Here is a 17,784-nt window from a genome sequence, read left to right on the forward strand (position 1 = left end):
TTTCCGAGAGCAGCAGGGAGGAAGGGCTATTTTATTATCTGGAATTGTTACCGCCTCCTAGCTGCCTTTCTTTCTCCTGGACTTGTAACTTGCACCGTGCCTTGATTTTCTTCGGCCTCACTTCCCTGTTTTCTCTGCAGCGTCCCCTGGGTTTCGAGGGTGCTGTACTGTATTGTAAAGAACTGACGATTCTATTTGCTGCTAGGCACAGAAGGTAGCGGCGCGAAACCAAGTCTGTGTTTCACGAGTAGGGTGACCAGATGTCCCGATTTTATAGGGACAGTCCCGATATTTGGGGCTTTTTTTGTATATGGGCTCCTATTACCCCCCACCCCCTATCCCGATATTTCACACTTGCTGTCTGGTCACCCTGTTCACGGGTGTTCCGAGCGAGAGGCTCTCCGGCGAGCTATTGGCAGACACAGACAGGGCTCAACATGCCACGCAGAGTTTGGGATTTAACAAGTGGGATTTCCTCCCCCTGCCCAGAACCAGGATCTCCTTTGGCAGGAGCCTCCCCTTGTCACGAGCATTAGTGGTTGTAATGTAGCCCTTGCTGTTTATGTTTTGCCATGTATGGTTATTTTTATTACAGCCAGTAACAATGGCGAGCCCTCGGAGATGGGACAGCAGTGAGTCTGGCTGGTGCCCGGGGCCGTTCTAATTTGCTCCCTGTGCCGCTGCTTTCTTTGTGGGTCGCCTCGCCCCCATGTAATTCGCGAACACCCTCTCCCCAGAGGCAGAGCCTTAATTCTTGGCTTTGAAAGAAACCTTCAGGAGGTGGGGAGTGCAGACAGCACAGCCCTTCCCCATCGCAGCACAGAGTGTGTCACGGAGCAGAATGGTACCATCCAAAGCAAAGGTCCGAGGAGGCAAAGCTTAAGGTCTGACCCTCCTAATGCTTGGGGTTTCGAGCAGGATGATTCAACTGATTCTCCTGCCCCGGATCGGTTTGGGTTTGGATGCTACATCTTTGGCTAGAATAGGCTGTAGGAAGAGGCCACTTATTGTTTAAAAAAAGAAAAGGAGTACTTGTGGCACCTTAGAGAGGAACAAATGTATTTGAGCATAAGCTTTTGTGAGCTACAGCTCACTTCATCGGATGCATTTTAAAGTCTCCTTCCTTTAGCCCCTTCTCTTCTTCAAGGGAAACTAAATCTAAACGCTGCGATGCAAGGGGGAGTGCGAATGTCTGTGAATCCCATCTGAATAAATGTCTATATGTTAATGAATTATTAACTCAGCCGCGAGTGACCTTAAAACTGGAATGAGGAGACGCCTAGGGCAAGAAAGAAAGCTGCTGAATCCTTTATCGGACTCCTGTCAGAGGCAACCAACCATTTGTCTTCCCCAGATCAGGAGAATTAATTAATATGAAAGGCAAACTTTTTAATTGTGTGCCAAACGATATCAGATAGGGGCTCTCCGATTCAACCCCTCCCTTTTAAGGGGTTTAGTTCCCCGCCCTCCGAAGGATTTTTTTTTTTTTTAGTTCCCAGGAAAAATGATGAATTTGGATAGTTAATTTATCGATCCTGGTTCCTCTTCCTACTTGTTTTATTTTAGAGGTCATTAATCAATGAAGAAAAACACCACCGTGTTCCCCTTTTGCATTTAATACACTTACCCTCATTTATTTCTTTTGAACAAATTCCTAGCAAATATTCACCAATCGATTCGTTAGCGATGGATTTTTATCAAGGTTTGATCGGTTTCTAAACGGTCAATGTGATTTGTTTCAGTGCTCGTCCTCTAAGTAATGAAAAACCCAGAGAGAGGGGGAGGGGGCTAAAAACTCTCTTCTCCGCCTCTATAAACACAGAAGTTACAGCAAGAAATAATAACAAATAAACCTCCAGAGACAGCCAGCGGGGAAGAGGGGGGGAGGGATTAAAAAAGACACACACACACACACACACAAACCTAGAAAGACAAACCGGAGGCTGGACTTGGCTAAGCAAAGCTCAGACAAAAGCTGGTACTAAACTGTAAGCCCTGTTCCCCAGGACTGACACTTACTTTCCCCACATCTGTTATTTTAAATGCTCAGCTCGTGTCCCACTGTTATCTGTTATGACTGAGAAATGCAAGAAGTGTGTGACCCTTCCAAAGCCAGCTCCTTTAACCCCATCCCTGAAGAGGCAGGGAGCAGCTATCACCCCGCTGTGACTTAGTACCACTGGGATCCCTCTGGTTATTTAGTTTAACAGCAATTGCCTGCCCGGTCTTCCAGAGTGAATCGAGTTAATTAGACCGACTGGATTATTTTCCATTTGGAAAAAAAATCCAATCGACAAGGCTCATTGGTCCCCTGGTCATTGCTGGACTCTGCGTGAGTGACAGGGACAGCGGGCAATATTTCCCGGAGGAGCTCTTCCAATCCCAGACAGAGACACGGACCCCTATCCTCCCGCCTTCCCTGCATTGATTTCAGTGCAAGAAGGATCGGGCCCACAGTGCTTCCACTGAGCCCTGCTGCATTAGGCGTCCAACTTTCCAGGCTCTCCAGCCGGCCCTGAGGGGGTGGAGGGAAAGGACAACTTTTTTTAACCCTGTTTTAGTTCGGATTTGATCTTTCTCCCTTCATTTGTCAGAAATCTCGGGAGGAACCTGATCCTCCTGCAGGAGTCTCGGTGCCCTTGCAAATCCCCTTCTGCCATCTTGATCACTCAAAGGGAGACTTTCCTCGTTACAAGTATGAGATTGCACTAGTTTTGTAATAGCAAATAAAAATCTACTAATATGAAACTACAGGCATTATTTCTGTAACAGTCCAAGACAAATGGAGATATTGACAATGCACTTAAACTCATTAGCTGTGAGCATTTCCCTACTACTTCATCACGTTTTCGAGTGTGAAACGAATTTTTAAAGATTGCTGCCATTAAAACTCATTTAATATTTGTAAAGACATTTCGTAATAAAAACAATCATCATTCAAAGATGTGAATTTATAAAATACATGTAAAAACAAATAAGAGGAAATAAAAATGTTACCAGGAAAGAACTGATGAAGCGTAATATTTAGTGTTAAAATGAGAACAAAGAAAACCTGTAGCCCTACGCATTTCTGTATATCTATCAACATTTTATATACACAATAATAAGAAAGTGATAAAAAGGTTCTCTCCCTCTCCACACTTTTCTCTTGTTAACTAAATAGCAATATTTCAGAACTTTTAAAAGTAGATTAATAGAGGAAAAGGACTGAGAATTCATTATAACTGGCACAATAGAACTGATCAAAAACAGTGGAGTTTTTTTATGACTAGCTTAATATCCCATAAAATCACTTCTTTCCCCCAGTTGTGTTTGCCTTAACTTAGGTGTTATCAATCTATACAGCACATGACGAATGACCTTGTCAAAATGACGCCAGTCAAAACATTTTTTTGTCCCAGCTCTGTTCAAATTTGTGTTAAAATGTCCTGCCTTAGACACAGACAAAATCTAAACAGCAGCTTTCCCAGGCTCTGCAAGGGTGGGAAAGAAGTAAGAAATAAGTAGAAAGTTGAAAAGAAATGTCATTAATTGTTTAAATACTGAGACACAGTACCTAGAGAGAGAGAATATAGTGTGTGTGTAACGTCAATGTGAAATAGAACAATATGAATTATATTGTTGCATTTGATAGGTATTTTGATCTTTTATATTAAATGTATATATTTGGATAAGTATATATTATATAGGACAAATGATATCCCTTTTCTATCCTTTCATAGGATGTGAAAAAGAGCCTGAAGAAACTTGATCTTAAATACTAAGTGATACAGGAAATTTCTCAGTAATTACACGGAAAACAGCCAACCTTGTGATCCTGAATTTTGAGCAAGGAAAAAAATTGTAGTTAAAGCTAGACGTTTAGCACAGGAGGCTACGTCTTGACTACCTAAACTTTGGTTTGTGTGGTGCACTAGCGTACGTATAGCTTTTCTGGAGTATGAAGGGGCTAACTCTCGAGTCCAGAGAGAACTAAGGCGGAAGTAGAGCAGATTGAAAGCAGCGGGTTTCTCCACCTATCCTGGGAACTCTTGAAATGGACCTTATCAAAGTAGCCATGGAGAACAGAAGGTAAATGGTACCGAGAAATGTAAAAAAGGAGTGTATGCAACCAGATGTGCATCAGGAAAGCAGAGAAGGGGGAACAATTAATAAGGAAACGGACAAGGAAGCGAATCAAAATACACCGTAGCATCTGCAGGATAAAAGCAAAATGTAAATCAAAGGTCAAATACTTGAAGGGTATCAAATGAAAGTGTCATAGGAAACTGACCTACAACAGAGTCCAACCTGAGCACACCGAGCTACAGGGAAGAGTTAAAAGCTGTTTAAACTCTTCTGTCTGAAGTGTCAACCTGCACTGAAAGGAACACCGCCTACTATACCGGTCCCTTCGAGTCGTCCCGCTTTCTCGTTCAAGATGCTGTCTTTTGACAAATCCATAGCAAACAAGTAAAACTTTACACTTCATAGTCCTGCCTTAGCAGGACATGTCTGAACACCCCAGAAGCCCCCCTTAGCCACCGTTCCCTATCTATGGGATAATGGAAACAGAACTGTTTTAAGAACCCCAACTCCCGCAGTTTGGGGCCACCTTCTTTAAGAATGAAACCAGGAACAAAGTGCTGGAGGCTGCCAAAAACGGGGCTCTGTGTTTAGACCCACGGTTAACCGCTCGCTCGCTCGCTCGCTCCCTCCCTCCCTCTCTCTCTCACACACACACCACACACTGTATTTTGTGCTGTCGTAAAGCCCACGTGTCCAGCGCAGAGTCTGCCAGAGAGGAGCCCGGACGCGCCTGAAATACTCAGCCACAGCAGAGGGAGCCCGGCTGCTCGGATCTCACCAGGTTTATCCCTTCCAGCCGCTACCTGGAAGCTCGTGTTGTCGAGGGATAACAAAAAAGTTCCCTTCTTAAACCTCGTACGACTTGTGATCTCCCAGGGCTGTACACACAGCACAGACACACACGTAAAGCCAATAGAAATACTCAGGTAAGGGGGAGCCATGCCATGCCCGGCTCTGGGTCGGGTACACCCAGGGGAGCCGTGGAAGGCGGTTTCGTTGTTTGTTTGGGGTTTCTTCCTCCTCCGAGGCCGCGATCTGCAGTTGTGTCTGACTGTGCCAAGTTCCCTGGGCGATTGTTTTTCTCATACATGCAGACCTCGAAATGCAGAATCGTTTTTCCTCTCAGCCTTTCTATAAAGTGAACTTTGGGGTTGTTTGTGGGTGGCAAAAATGCACCGGGGTGGGGGAGATGGAGAAAGGTCCTTGCAGCAGGCAGGGGGGCACAGTGAGCCGCGGAGCTTTGCGGAGGCATGGCGAGCTGGCTGGCTCGTCTTTCCGATTTTGGGGTGGCTCCCAGTGGCACCCCCTCGCTTTGCAGACACTTGGCGTGAGGGGCTGCACATGCCAGACCCCCACCCCAGCAGCTCTGTACTGTGGTTTATTGACGGAGAAGCACTTAGTGTTTGGTGCGGTCGTTGAAAAGTTCCCTGCTCTGCCTGTTTCAGAAGGAGCCGGTCATATGCCAGGCTGGGACTCCTCTGACCCTAGACTGGGGATTTCTCTCGCTAAGGCTGGGACACGGCGGACACCAAACCGGGACACTTCGTCCTGCCGGCTCTTTCAAACAGCCCCCGCACCTCCGCCGCGGGAGGCGGTGTTTGAAGGCGGGCTCGGCTTGGGGCAGGCGGGAGGCACCGCGCGGAGGTAGGAGCTCACGCCTGTCTCTCCCGTTTCCCCTGCTCTCCAGGCTGCGGAGATGTTGAAGCCCGGCGACCCAGGCGGATCTGCTTTCCTGAAGGTGGATCCCGCCTATCTCCAGCACTGGCAGCAGCTGTTCCCGCAGAGCAGCCAGCTCAAGAGCAGCGGGGCCCTCACCCAGCTCCCGCCGCCGCCCGAGAGAGCGGATCCCTCGGCTGACAGCCTCCGCCAGCGCCCAGCCTCTCTCTCCTCCGCTTCCTCTTCCTCCTCTTCGTCCACCCCATCTTCTTCCACCTCCTCGTGCGCCGCCGCCGCCGCCGCTTCCCTGGCCGGGCTGACCTCGATCTCTGTGGCCCAGATTCCCGCCTTTGGGCCGCTACCGAGCTCCGAGGCCCCCTCCGGAGCCCCGGCCTCCCTGCAGAGCAAAGACTTGTGCGGCGGGGGCGCCAAGTGCAGCGAGCGGGCTGCGCCCAGGTTTCGATGTACGGCAGAGGAGCTGGACTATTACCTGTATGGACAGCAACGCATGGAGATCATCCCCCTGAACCAGCACACCAGTGACCCCAACAACCGTATGTACCCCTTCATTCAGCTACCCTCCCTGCCCAGGGCAAGCCTGACACCTAGAGAGTCCGAAATCAGCCCGCTCACGCCCAAGCTTGGGTAACAGCGACCTTGACCCTGCACCCTCTCGCTCTGCTCCCTGCTCTCTCCTGCTGACAAGCGTCAAATGTCCTGCTCTTCCCCGCCAATTACAATTAGTCGCATTGCTTGGTAGATCCAGGTTTTAGTCTCATTGCTTGGTAGAACCAGGTTCCATTTCTGTCGAAGACCCTTCTCTGGGAGGCGCCCTTTACAAAACAAGCTTTTCTGGGAGCAAGTTTTTGAGAGAGTGCTTAGGGAAATGAATTCAGAATGCAGATAAGCAACACAGCAATTCACTGCGAAGTGATTCCTTTCGTTTCTCTTACTTGGTTCCTATATGAAAAGCCAAAGTTTGCAGGACGTTATTCTTAACTCTTTTACAAGCAATCAATTACTCAGCTGCGCTTGGCAGGGGAAACGTTTTCATTTGAAGGGCTGTGGAGAACTTCCTCCCCCCCATATCTCACCTTGGAATATCATTTACCTTTCAGAGCTTGTTAACATCAATCACACCTTGGTAGTTTATTTTTATTTCTATTGAAAAGTGTGACATAGTAATCTAATAGGACACGTTTGTTTTCAAAAGTATAAATGTCCTGTACCGGATTGGATGTCAAACCCAATTTTGTGCATGGGATTTGATAGGCACTTACTCCTGTTATTACCGCAATTATTTTTTGGAGGTAGACCCAAATCATTAAACAGTCCTTGTTGATTTTTAGAAGTTGTTTACACCTACTGTGTGTAGCATTCATAAACATTAAATATATCTTCAATGGCCTCAATAGATCATATTCATTAAAACATGTTAATACTTTCTCGAAGTATTGACCAAATTGACCCATCACATTTATTAACAATGACATGCATTTCGTTTCGATGTAAGTAGAACATATCTTTATCTCGTATGTTTTCTGCGTTGTTCCCAAAAGACTGCTTCTTAAAATACTTTTTAAATATAATTATTCTTTGAACTTTTGTTTTAGATAGCCTGTGAAAAATACTCCAAAACACCACAATAGCCCATAAACACATACAAAAGTAAAATGTGGGTTTGTTTAATTTCATTTTAAAGACTGACTTGTTTCGAAAGTTGCCATTAAATGGCACTCTGTTGTGAATTAATTAAATTACATTGATATTAATACTCTTAAAGAGTATGAGGGAAGTTGGTACAAGTTTAGTTCCTTCTTTGCCTTGAAAATGTTTCTGTTTTGGATAGCGGTTTAGTTTTCAACTACTTTTGTGCTTCAATTTTACTCTGTAGCCAAAAGAGTTAGTGTATTTTCTACTCTCCAGTGCAGAAAACCTGATCTCATAAATTACATGCGCTTAATGGAATTTGAAATGCACTTTTAATCGCCAACCAAACTACTCAGACAATACATGTTTAACTTCTCAGAGCAGCTCTGTAAATCTACAAGATAAAGGTTTTAAAAAGAGAAAGAAAGATAAAGTGATTTGGAAGGAACATTTTTAAGGAGTGAGTGGAATAAATAGCACGCTGCAGAGTAGCTGGTGAAGTCTGCAGAGTTTCTTTCCAATCACAGCATTAAAGGTGGATTTGATAAAGAATACATCGATCACAAAGGACGTTTGTAAAATGCTCATCTTGTGCCTAACTAGTTTTCACCATGTGAAAGCAAGGGAGAAACGGTGCAAGAATCATTACATTTTGCAGGTCTTCAGTAAACGCATTGTCATTTAACTTGTTTAGTAGGCAACTTTTTGCAATTATGTTAGATTTGTTATTAGTATTTAATACGAAATATTAAGACTTAGATATGTTTGCTTTGTGATTTTGGGCAATATGTTAACAAAAGGGAAATAATACGTACTTTATATGGAAGTTACAATAATATGCTCTTCACTTATTAAGGCACAATTCAAAAAGAAAACTGATCAGCACTAGGAGAGCTGGTACATACATCATATAATATGAAAGAAAATGTACAGAAATCACCGTACTGTGATCTTTGGTAGAACTGATTTTCAACTAGCTTCACCACTTCCTTAATTCCGTATACTGTAGGTGGCTCTCTGAGGGGGAAGGAGAGTGGTTTGTGGATGAGGTGAGAGGTGATTGCTAGTCTTGGAAATTCGGTAGGTTTATTTGGAGCTAGAACTCAAATTAAAATCAAAGAGTCACTTAAAAAGCACAGAAGTTGCAATGCTGTTTTTTTAAAGAGTTCTGTGCCCGTATGATATCAACAGATTGAGGGCTCGATCTGTTGAAGTAAGTGGATAGTATAACAGAGTAGGGACTGCGGGATCGGGCCTTAATATATGCAGAGATTTCGAAGTAGACATTTCAGGGTTAGGCGTAGGAACCTTACTAACAGATATTTCTTGGATTTAGTTTTGTTTGCGCTTCTTCCTAAAAATACTGTGAAATTATAAGTCACTGTAGTCATTATTTCTTCTCCAAACGATACTTTAAACATCCTTTCCCCCAACAGTGAAGGATAAACTCCTTCTCCGCCTTAGAGGAATCACAGTTTGGTTTAACATCTTCAGCGAAACGCGGTCTCTTTTCTGCGCTGCAGAAAAGAGACTGGTTCAAACTTTTTCCTTGACCTGGTTCAAACTTTTTCCTTGACCTAGGTGCTTTGCAAATAAAACCTCACCCACACGTTTAATATTAATATTGTGGCACAAATCTACAAAAGACCTACAGTGATGATGAATTCCAAATTCACATGCGCCACTAGCTCAATAGCTCACATATTGTGGCAAATAAATAAATAAATAAAATTAAATAAAATTAAATAAACATTACAAAGTTGCAAATTGCGTGTCAGCATTAATTTTACACGTCTTGGGCTTTGTCACCATTTAAATGCTATTATAATGTGAGGTTCACATTTAATTTATTTGATTTAAAATATTTTTACAGAGAATTATATAATATGGACGATCACAAAGGTGATAGTTATTTTGACCATTTTGGTTAGTAAAGTTAATACGTCTTTTCAAAATGCGTATTATTTACCCTATAATAGTAAAAAAGAATTACGCTAACAAATAATAAAAACTCTACATTATCCTACATATTATCCTGCTCAATTATGCTAGTCAATTAATATCCTATCATCAGTAATTTATATGGACTGTTAGGACGTTAAAGATAGATAGGAAAAAGTTACTCCGCAAACACATGCGTCGATTTTCAAACATCAGTTGAAAATTGTTGTATTTTTTTAAACGAACTCACAAGGATAGTGGGCTAAATGTCTGGGGTTTTTTTCAAATTGGGTTATTTTGAGTTAGAAAACCATAATAATCAAACTAATTAGGACCCAAACCTGCAGCCTTTACTCCCATTGAAGGAAATGGGATTCTATTAAAATCAATGGTAATGTTGCCTGAGTAGGAGGCACGCGATTGGGGACAATTATCTGAGTAGCTTTTTATTTAAAAGGAGCAGAATTATTGGGGGAGGACGGGATGAGGTCCTGGGTTGGGTATTTCAATACCAAGTTTCAGTGTGGGGAAAAGTTGAACTGCCCCAAATACAGCGGCCCCTTGCTCCTGGGAAGAGGCTTTCATAATGGAAAGGCTGAATCCTCTACCTTAACTGTAACGCACCAACCTGCCGCTGTAATAAATATGTTGTGTAAAACGAATGGGTCACGTAAACCAGCAGTCTGCACGCCTCGTACTATTCAATTTCCAGGGAGCTGCGAGTATATATATAACATGCAGGGAAGTGGATCAGTGTGGGGAATATTTTCATTTTTGCAGATTGCTGGTAACATGTATGATTTAGCTATTTTATATCATTGGTTACCCAGCACCCTTTAACATAGCAGATAGCCATATATTAGATTGAGGTTAGAGAAGGTGGTGACTGTTTATTTAAGGTGATAAAATGGTCCATCAGCAGTAATCTCCATCGATATGTGCCACAAGGAGATGAAGGATGAGGGGACAAGCCACAATTAATTGCCCTACAGTTTTGTGGAAGAGAGTGGAGCCAGTGCAGACCGAGCTTCGATCTCCTCTCCCAGAGCCCATTCATCATCTCTACATTGTATATGGGGGTCTCTCAGGGGCAGGGGTTGGCAAGGTTTATCTACACACAATATTCTCCTAACCTTCTGATACCTGACACTGAAATGTAATTCCTTCATACACTCAATCGAAGACGGAGAACATCAAAATCCTTCTCCCCGTCCCCGCCCCCGCCCCGAACACGCTGTTTGTTTTGTTTCCGGTGGTGAGGGTTTTCCAGGAAAAACTGAGAAAATCCTACATCATCCAACGCTGTTCTGCATACAGGAGTCACCTGCCCCCCCATAAGGAACCAGTGGGGCGGAGTGATCTCTCTCTGGTCATATAGCGAAGCGATTCAACCCTCCGTCTCCGCACCCCCCGCGTGGAAACTGCCCCTTCCGCTTTGGTCTGTGCCTGATGTTTATAGGGGCAAAGCTCTCCCCGCTGGGTGAGAGGGCGTGACTGAGTGTCTTCCTCTTGCAGGTTTGAGAGAAGGGGTTTGGGGCTTGTGCAAAGAAAAAAACAACGCACATACTTTCAAAGATCTATCGATCTGCCACCTGGCCACGCGGCTGTAAGTGAGCCCCAAGGCAGGATACCTCCCCCTAGTGCATTGTGCTAGCTTGATGGAGCCCGTGGGGGCCTGTTTACTCCATAATCCCACTGGAAAGGGGGCAGCTAAGCAGCCATGCCTTCGCCTTGTTCCCGTCCCCGGAGGAGCAGGGAGGCGATGGAGCCGCGCGCAGCCCGGGGAGCCTCCCGGGAGGGCGGGGGAGATGGCGCTGTCCGCAAAGTGCCTCCGCAGCAGTAGCGCGCGACCTGCTTGGCGGCACCTGCTGCCGAGCGCGCGTGCCTGGGCGGCCCGCGCGCGGAGGAGACAGGCTGCGCAGAAGGGCCCCCGCCCCGGGCGGCAGGCAGGGGGGCTGAGCTGGCTTCCAAACCGCCAAGCGAGGGCAATGGAGTTATACAGAGCTGTAGCCATGCGGAGGAGACAACACCAGGGCCCCGGGGTCGGGGGAGCCCTGGGAAGGAGTGGGAGTGAGAAAGCAGAGCCCCCCCCACGGCGGTGCGCACTGGCCTGCATTAAACTTAGCCTGAGTGTAGAGACTTCTGCTGAGGCCAAGACTGGTTTCATGCGCAAAGAGCGAGAGGACGGCAGCAAGAAACCCCTCTGCTTTGCTGCTGCTGCCTCTGTTACCTGTGTGATCTCTCTGGGACACCATGGAGGGGACTTTAAAATCAGGTGGATTTTTATTCCAGAGAGAATAATAGTGTGAATCCAAGTTCAACAGGCTTGAAAAATCCCCTACACCTCAAAGGGGAGAATTTCCATCTGGTCAAAATCAGACCTCTTAGAGGATTCTAGAGAAGGTAAAAAATGGTCTCCTTTCCCAGCCAGTGACCAGTGATCCCCTTTCGCCCCCTACTAATGGCTGAGCTATGGTGGTAAGGAAGCAGGAAAGCCAACCTAAAAGATTCTAGCTCTGTAAATGCATGTGAAATATGTTTTATCTGTCTTGGTGCTGTCTCCTTTGTTGTTGCATATAGTTCTACTCATAGGCATATATAAATATTGATAGGATACTTAGTTTAATACAAATAATTACTACTACTACTAATTAATAATAAAATAATTTGGCACATAATCCCATAGATAATTAGCTAATCTGACGACAGGAAAAAATGTGTAAAAGAGAAGGAAAAGAGATCACCCCCTATCAAAGAGGAGGGCAAAAAGCTCTTTGGGATGGATTTTGTTTTGGGTTTTTTGCACAAAAGGATCTCCAAGCAATTTACACGCTGTGATGAATTTGTCTTGATAACAGCCCTATGAAGTAGGGACATATGAGTTCCAGTTTATCAGTGAGGAAACTGAGACACAGGGAGATTAAATGGCTTACCTAAGGTCACATAAAAAGTCTTTAGCAGTCAGGAAACCAAAGTGCAGGTCTCCTGTCTCCCAGTTTAGGCCCTTAACCACTAATGGGCATAGACCACCCTTTCTCTCAGGGGTGTATATTATCTATTTACACAGAGAGATAGGGTTAGTATATGATGTATATTTATATGTTGGCAATAACATTTGAAATGATGGGCAATTATGCTGGATACCATCAGACTCCTAGTGAATCATGAAGCACAAGGTCAAAGGCCAAACTTCTTCAATACCAGCAAACTGCAGGTATCCAGCATAACTGCACCTTTGAAACACATTATTGCTGAGATGAAATGTATTTTCTTTCATTTATTGTTACAGCTGGTTATATATAATGTTTATACCATTATGTTGGTTTCTACATGCACCGTCAAGAACTTTCTTCATCCATTCAGCTTTCCTTTTAAATATACAGTGCTGCTGTTATTCAAATTAGTGTGCTTTGAGGTTGTGCATGTGTCTTGGGGGAAATGGTGTGTTCTTTCATTGTGCTTGAGTCTGAGATTTGTACATGTATGTGCGTGGAGTTATATTGCAGACTTTATGGTGTATTCATTTAATGGCAGTTTTTGTATGGGGAACAATAAATGATAAGTATATTGCACTCCTTCCCAAAGAGCCATAGCAGGCAACTTTACAAATAGATCATTTAATTTTTGTACCTTGCTCCTTCCTTCCCCTTATTCCTCCCATCAACAGACAGAGTGTAGGAATATAGAATCATAGAATATTAGGGTTGGAAGCGAACTCAGGAGGTCATCTAGTCCTATCCCCTGCTGAAAGCAGGACCAACACCAACTAAATCATTCCAGCCAAGGCTTTGTCAAGCCGGGCCTTAAAAACTTCTAGTGATGAAGATTCTACCACCTCCCTAGGTAACCCACTCCAATGCTTCACCACCCTCATAGTGAAATAGAGTGAAAAACTGTGAGCTCTCTCCAGAGAGTCTGGCTGCATTCTCGTTTGTTAACTCCAGCATTCTCAGGGAGGTAGCGCTGAATTTTACCAGGAGACATCCAGTTTTGGCTGCAGTCTCCCATTCTTCATCCATTTCCATCAAATCTCTGTTTTCTACTGCCATCTCCTTCAGGCTTTCTTCCTGAATTAGTGCCTGATCGGTAGTCCATTGAAGTCAATGGAAATTTCCATTGACTTCAGTGAGGCCTGTAATGTTCATTACCATTTGGATCCATTAGGGCCAAAAAGTGGGGCTGGCGCAGTGGTATGTTACTTACTGCCCTGGGTGGCAGCCCTTCTGAAAAGCGCAAGACTGCAATACCATTTACAGAAGGACCAGAAAATCCCTTCTGCGTTCACTTTGCACATAGTTTTTTTCTGGAAACTACAGTAGTGCAGTAGAATCCTCATACATCAGGGTGCAAGTTGATCACAATTGGAGGATAGAAGAAAACTTCCCATTGGTATATTATCAAACAATTATGTCCACTATATTACACCTTGTTCTGATGTATCCAGCAAGTGACTACTGTGTGAGACAGGATTCTGGTCTAGATGGACCATTAGGCTGTTCCAGATCAGCAATTCTCATGTTCTAGAAATTAAGCTTCCTCATCTCCCCTCCTTCCCCCCGTCACTTGAGATTAAGGACTTTTTTCCTCCTCTGAGATGAAGGACTCCACCATTCATTATGGGCTATCTTTAGCTGGCAGGACCAAGTGAGCAGGAGGGGCTGAAAAATATGGTACTTCAGAGTCTCCTGAGAATCATCAGACAAAAATAAGAGGCACAAAAAGGGAAAGGGCAAGTACAATAGCAATGTCCCCTAAGCAAGGTAAAATATGTATTCATGGGCTTCCACTTCTTATAAACTAGGAAACTTGCTTGGATTGTATTTTAATTAAATAATGTCCTCCAAAGTTACATATTTTTAAGCATTTGACTAAAAGCATGAATGATTCAGATCTTGCTTAGCATGAATGACAGACTTACAATGCACTGCCAGCACCCCTCCCTTTTTCTCTCTAGCCAGCACAGACTCTCTAGCCAGCCCAGTTTCAGAAGATATCCAGCTTTTGAGTCTTTCAGCCTTAACAGAAATGAAAGGGAAGAAGTACATCAGGAAGAGAAGATCCTGCAAATGCCAAACACCAGCTATTATTGTTCCCTGGGGGTAGTTGGTGGAAAGGGAACAGCAGTACCCTTTGCTAGCTGGTGAAAAAGAATCTTCTCCTGGGGCCAAGTGACAGTGACATGGCATCCGTTTATATTTTTCTTCAAATTTCTAATCTCTGTTTCTTGGAGATAGAGAGTGCTAAAAGGTTGTTTTCGTGCTACTAATCCACATCTATAGTCAAATACAAAATACAATGCATTAATCAGGGGAGGTTCTAACAGGTGTGTGTGTGCGCGCATGAACGTGTGAAAAATGATATGTACCTGGTGGCAGGGTACAGGGAGCTGACACTGGAGTTACCTGGACAGAGTCAAGAAGATGCCTTGGCTTCATTTATGCAAGTTGTTTTGCAGACATCGTGTCTCTAAGAGGACCGTTGATAACCAGGACCCTGGGAGAAGGTTACACATCTAAAAGATCATCAAGCAGGGTACAAATTATTCATAGTTCAACTGTCTGCTCTGGGTGCTAACTGAGATCTTGGTTAGCCATCTTTTCCTTAAATCTGAGACTTTCTTACAGAATTTTTTTTTGTAGATTACATTATGAGAAATCAGATTTTTTTTTTAAAAGAGTACTTAATTGATAGTTGTGTCTTTTTTGCCATTTGGGGCCTGGTCCAGTATACTTTCACATATCAAACTCCAGTTGCAGTGTACATTTTGGTATGCAAGAAATGCAGGATTGGGGTGATCATAATCATTTTTTGACCCTTAGGTTTCTGGGGGAAGAGGGATGTAGGATGTTGTGATATTTTTCTCTACTTTCCAAATAAGCTTTGAAAATACAAACATGGATTTGCTAAGCTTTATTATCTAGATGTGTGTTTGCTTTTGGGAATTGGTATGGAGAGTGTTTGCTACATAATAGCCTCTCTCAAGACAGTGAGTAACAAATTCTAAATTTTCTGTGAGAAAGAGAGACAATGAATTTATCTGATATCATGAGACATTTTCTTGTATAAAATATATTTTCCTGTGAACTTTTACCTTTTTATTAAAAATAAAAAGTAATTGAGAAAAATCAGGTACAAATATTTTAGCTTACACACAGTTTTGGTATGGGTTTTAAATGAAATTTCATAAACAAATAAGTTATAATGATATATTGAAGTAAAACATGTTCTAATAAAAGAAACCCTGCATAATAACATTTTTATATTTATAAAACATATTTCACATCAAAGGATCTCAAAGTTCTTTAAAAATTCTGGGCCATATTTTGGCTGTGAGGAAATGAAAGGTGTGCAAATAGGCCCATAGGAGTAGTCAACATAGAAGGGGGAAATGAACGTCAGTAGCACAAATCACATAGTTTGAAAAAGGTGCTGGGTAGGGAAGGGAGTAGTTGGGGGACGGATGTCTATGTGGCATCATCTCCTGGCATATCTGTGGGAAACTATTTGCCACTTTAATGTTGACTGTCAGAACTAACTCCTGTGGGTTCCTGCGTCATGCTGTCAAACCCCCTTGGGTGAGGGAGTGGCCTTAACATGGGTGGGGAAGACATAGCAGCATACATCAAGATTTCCACATGGATTTTGCGATATCTACACATTTTGAAATCCATTCCCTTTGCTCCCATTTATCGTCCTGCAAAACTCACTTTCAGATTGCATGATGAATTAGGAATTTCATGAGATGAAACAAAGAGTTGACTGTGCAATCCCACCTCCACCCTGGGCTTCTTCCACAAGAGTTAAGTGATACAGACTTCTCTCTCTATCAAATTACTTAACTGAAGCCACTTCTCTGGTGGAGGACAGCAGTGAACTGGCACAGGACATACTTGTAGAGGATATAGAAATTTGCTTAAGGACACAGAGAATCCCTCCAGGATTGTTTAGGGACAAATGTTCAAGGGTGTTTCATACTAGCCTTCATTTGCCATTCACTAACTCTTGCAAGTTTCTCAGCTTATCACTTGCATGTGTTAGGACTTACATGTGGACAATAGATAATAATGGCTCAAAAATATGGGCAATTAAAAGTATGTGCAAGAATTTGTGAATGCACAAAGAGAGGCTGTATTTTGAAAATGTAACCCTTAATGTCCATGCAGAGTAGACAGAAGGGTTTTTTTAAGGTCTCATCTGAAAGACTCCAACATAATAAACGGTATGGAACTACTCAATTCATCTACCTTGGAAGGAAGAAGGACTGAGTCAGTCCTGCTGGGATTTGAACCTGTGGTTCCAGGGAGTCTAGTTATTCCAAATCTGTGGGTTAGACCACTAAACCTCAGGCCCTCTGGTGAATAGTTTGCATTATTTTTATAAGAATGCATGTGGCTAATGTAAAATTATTAGGGGAAGAACCACAAATTGCTATGTGAATACAGTAGTATAATTATTGCTTTTTGTTTGTATTTCTGGAATAGATTCATATAAAAACTTTAATTATGCTACAAGATGTAAAATGTGCCGAGGACAGTAACATAGTTCAATATATTTATTATTACATTAACTCAATGTATCTCCAGAGAAACGGATTTTCTGAGCATGAAACATTTTCCTGGAAGTTGAGCATTCGTGGCATATGTAAAAATGTGTAATGGAAACACTTTTCCAAAATGTTCTTTGCTTATAAAAGAAAATCCCAGACAGATCTTCCCAAAATATAGAACCATCATTAATAGTGGTAGTTAGTGTAATCAGTATTTTAACACAGTGGTCTTTTTGTTAGGAACCGATTGCATTACCAAACATGGTCTTCTTATCATCATCCTCATCTGCTATAGTAGACATTAAACATGTATAATTGTACAATAAAACAATGTTCTTAAAATTGTTTTGTGGTATCTGGGAAAGGTCAGATTGAACTGTAAGAAAGCAAATGAATAAGATTTCATAAATATAATTTATCATTGAGAGTTTTCCTTTATTTCTTTGTATTAAATAAGCATGCATGCATGCGCATGGTACTGTGGAACTAGAGCTAATATTTTGTAAGAAATAAGGATCAAATTAAATTCCATTCCAATAACACCCCTGAACTGAGCTGTAGCAAGATGAATGCGGGGGTGGGGGTGTGTGGGGGGGTAGAGAGATCTTCAAAAATCATGAATGAGATATAAAATTGAAGCATATTACTAAATCCTTCATCACAAGAGGCAGATGGTTTAATACAGCCTTTGTATTAATCAAAAAAACCTAATCGTAGAAACTCTGTCCCAATGAGTGAGGCTTGGCAGGTCAATGAACACATTGTGCTTGCAGAATGTCTGCAGAGCTTCTGCTGAGGCTCTCACATTTCTCTTTCAAGGGCTTTGGTGCGGTTAGGAGAAGGGAATAAGCAACGTGCAAAAGTATGTGTGTGTTTAGATGTCTTTAAATGGATAAAAAGGTGGAGGAATATATGTATGTGTC

The 17,784-nt window shown here is 43.0% G+C and overlaps 1 protein-coding gene across 1 annotated transcript in view; it reads left to right on the forward strand.

The window, feature by feature from the left end:
• Positions 1-5,764: 5,764 nt before the first annotated feature.
• PRDM6 (PR/SET domain 6) overlaps positions 5,765-17,784 on the forward strand; it is a 92,438-nt gene continuing 80,418 nt past the window's right edge. The window contains exon 1 of the mRNA XM_077816358.1: positions 5,765-6,278. Within this exon, the coding sequence (XP_077672484.1) occupies positions 5,765-6,278 (514 nt within the window). The remainder of the gene's footprint in view (positions 6,279-17,784) is intronic.

Source organism: Eretmochelys imbricata, chromosome 5, assembly GCF_965152235.1.
Source record: "Eretmochelys imbricata isolate rEreImb1 chromosome 5, rEreImb1.hap1, whole genome shotgun sequence".
Lineage (NCBI taxonomy): Eukaryota > Metazoa > Chordata > Testudines > Cheloniidae > Eretmochelys > Eretmochelys imbricata.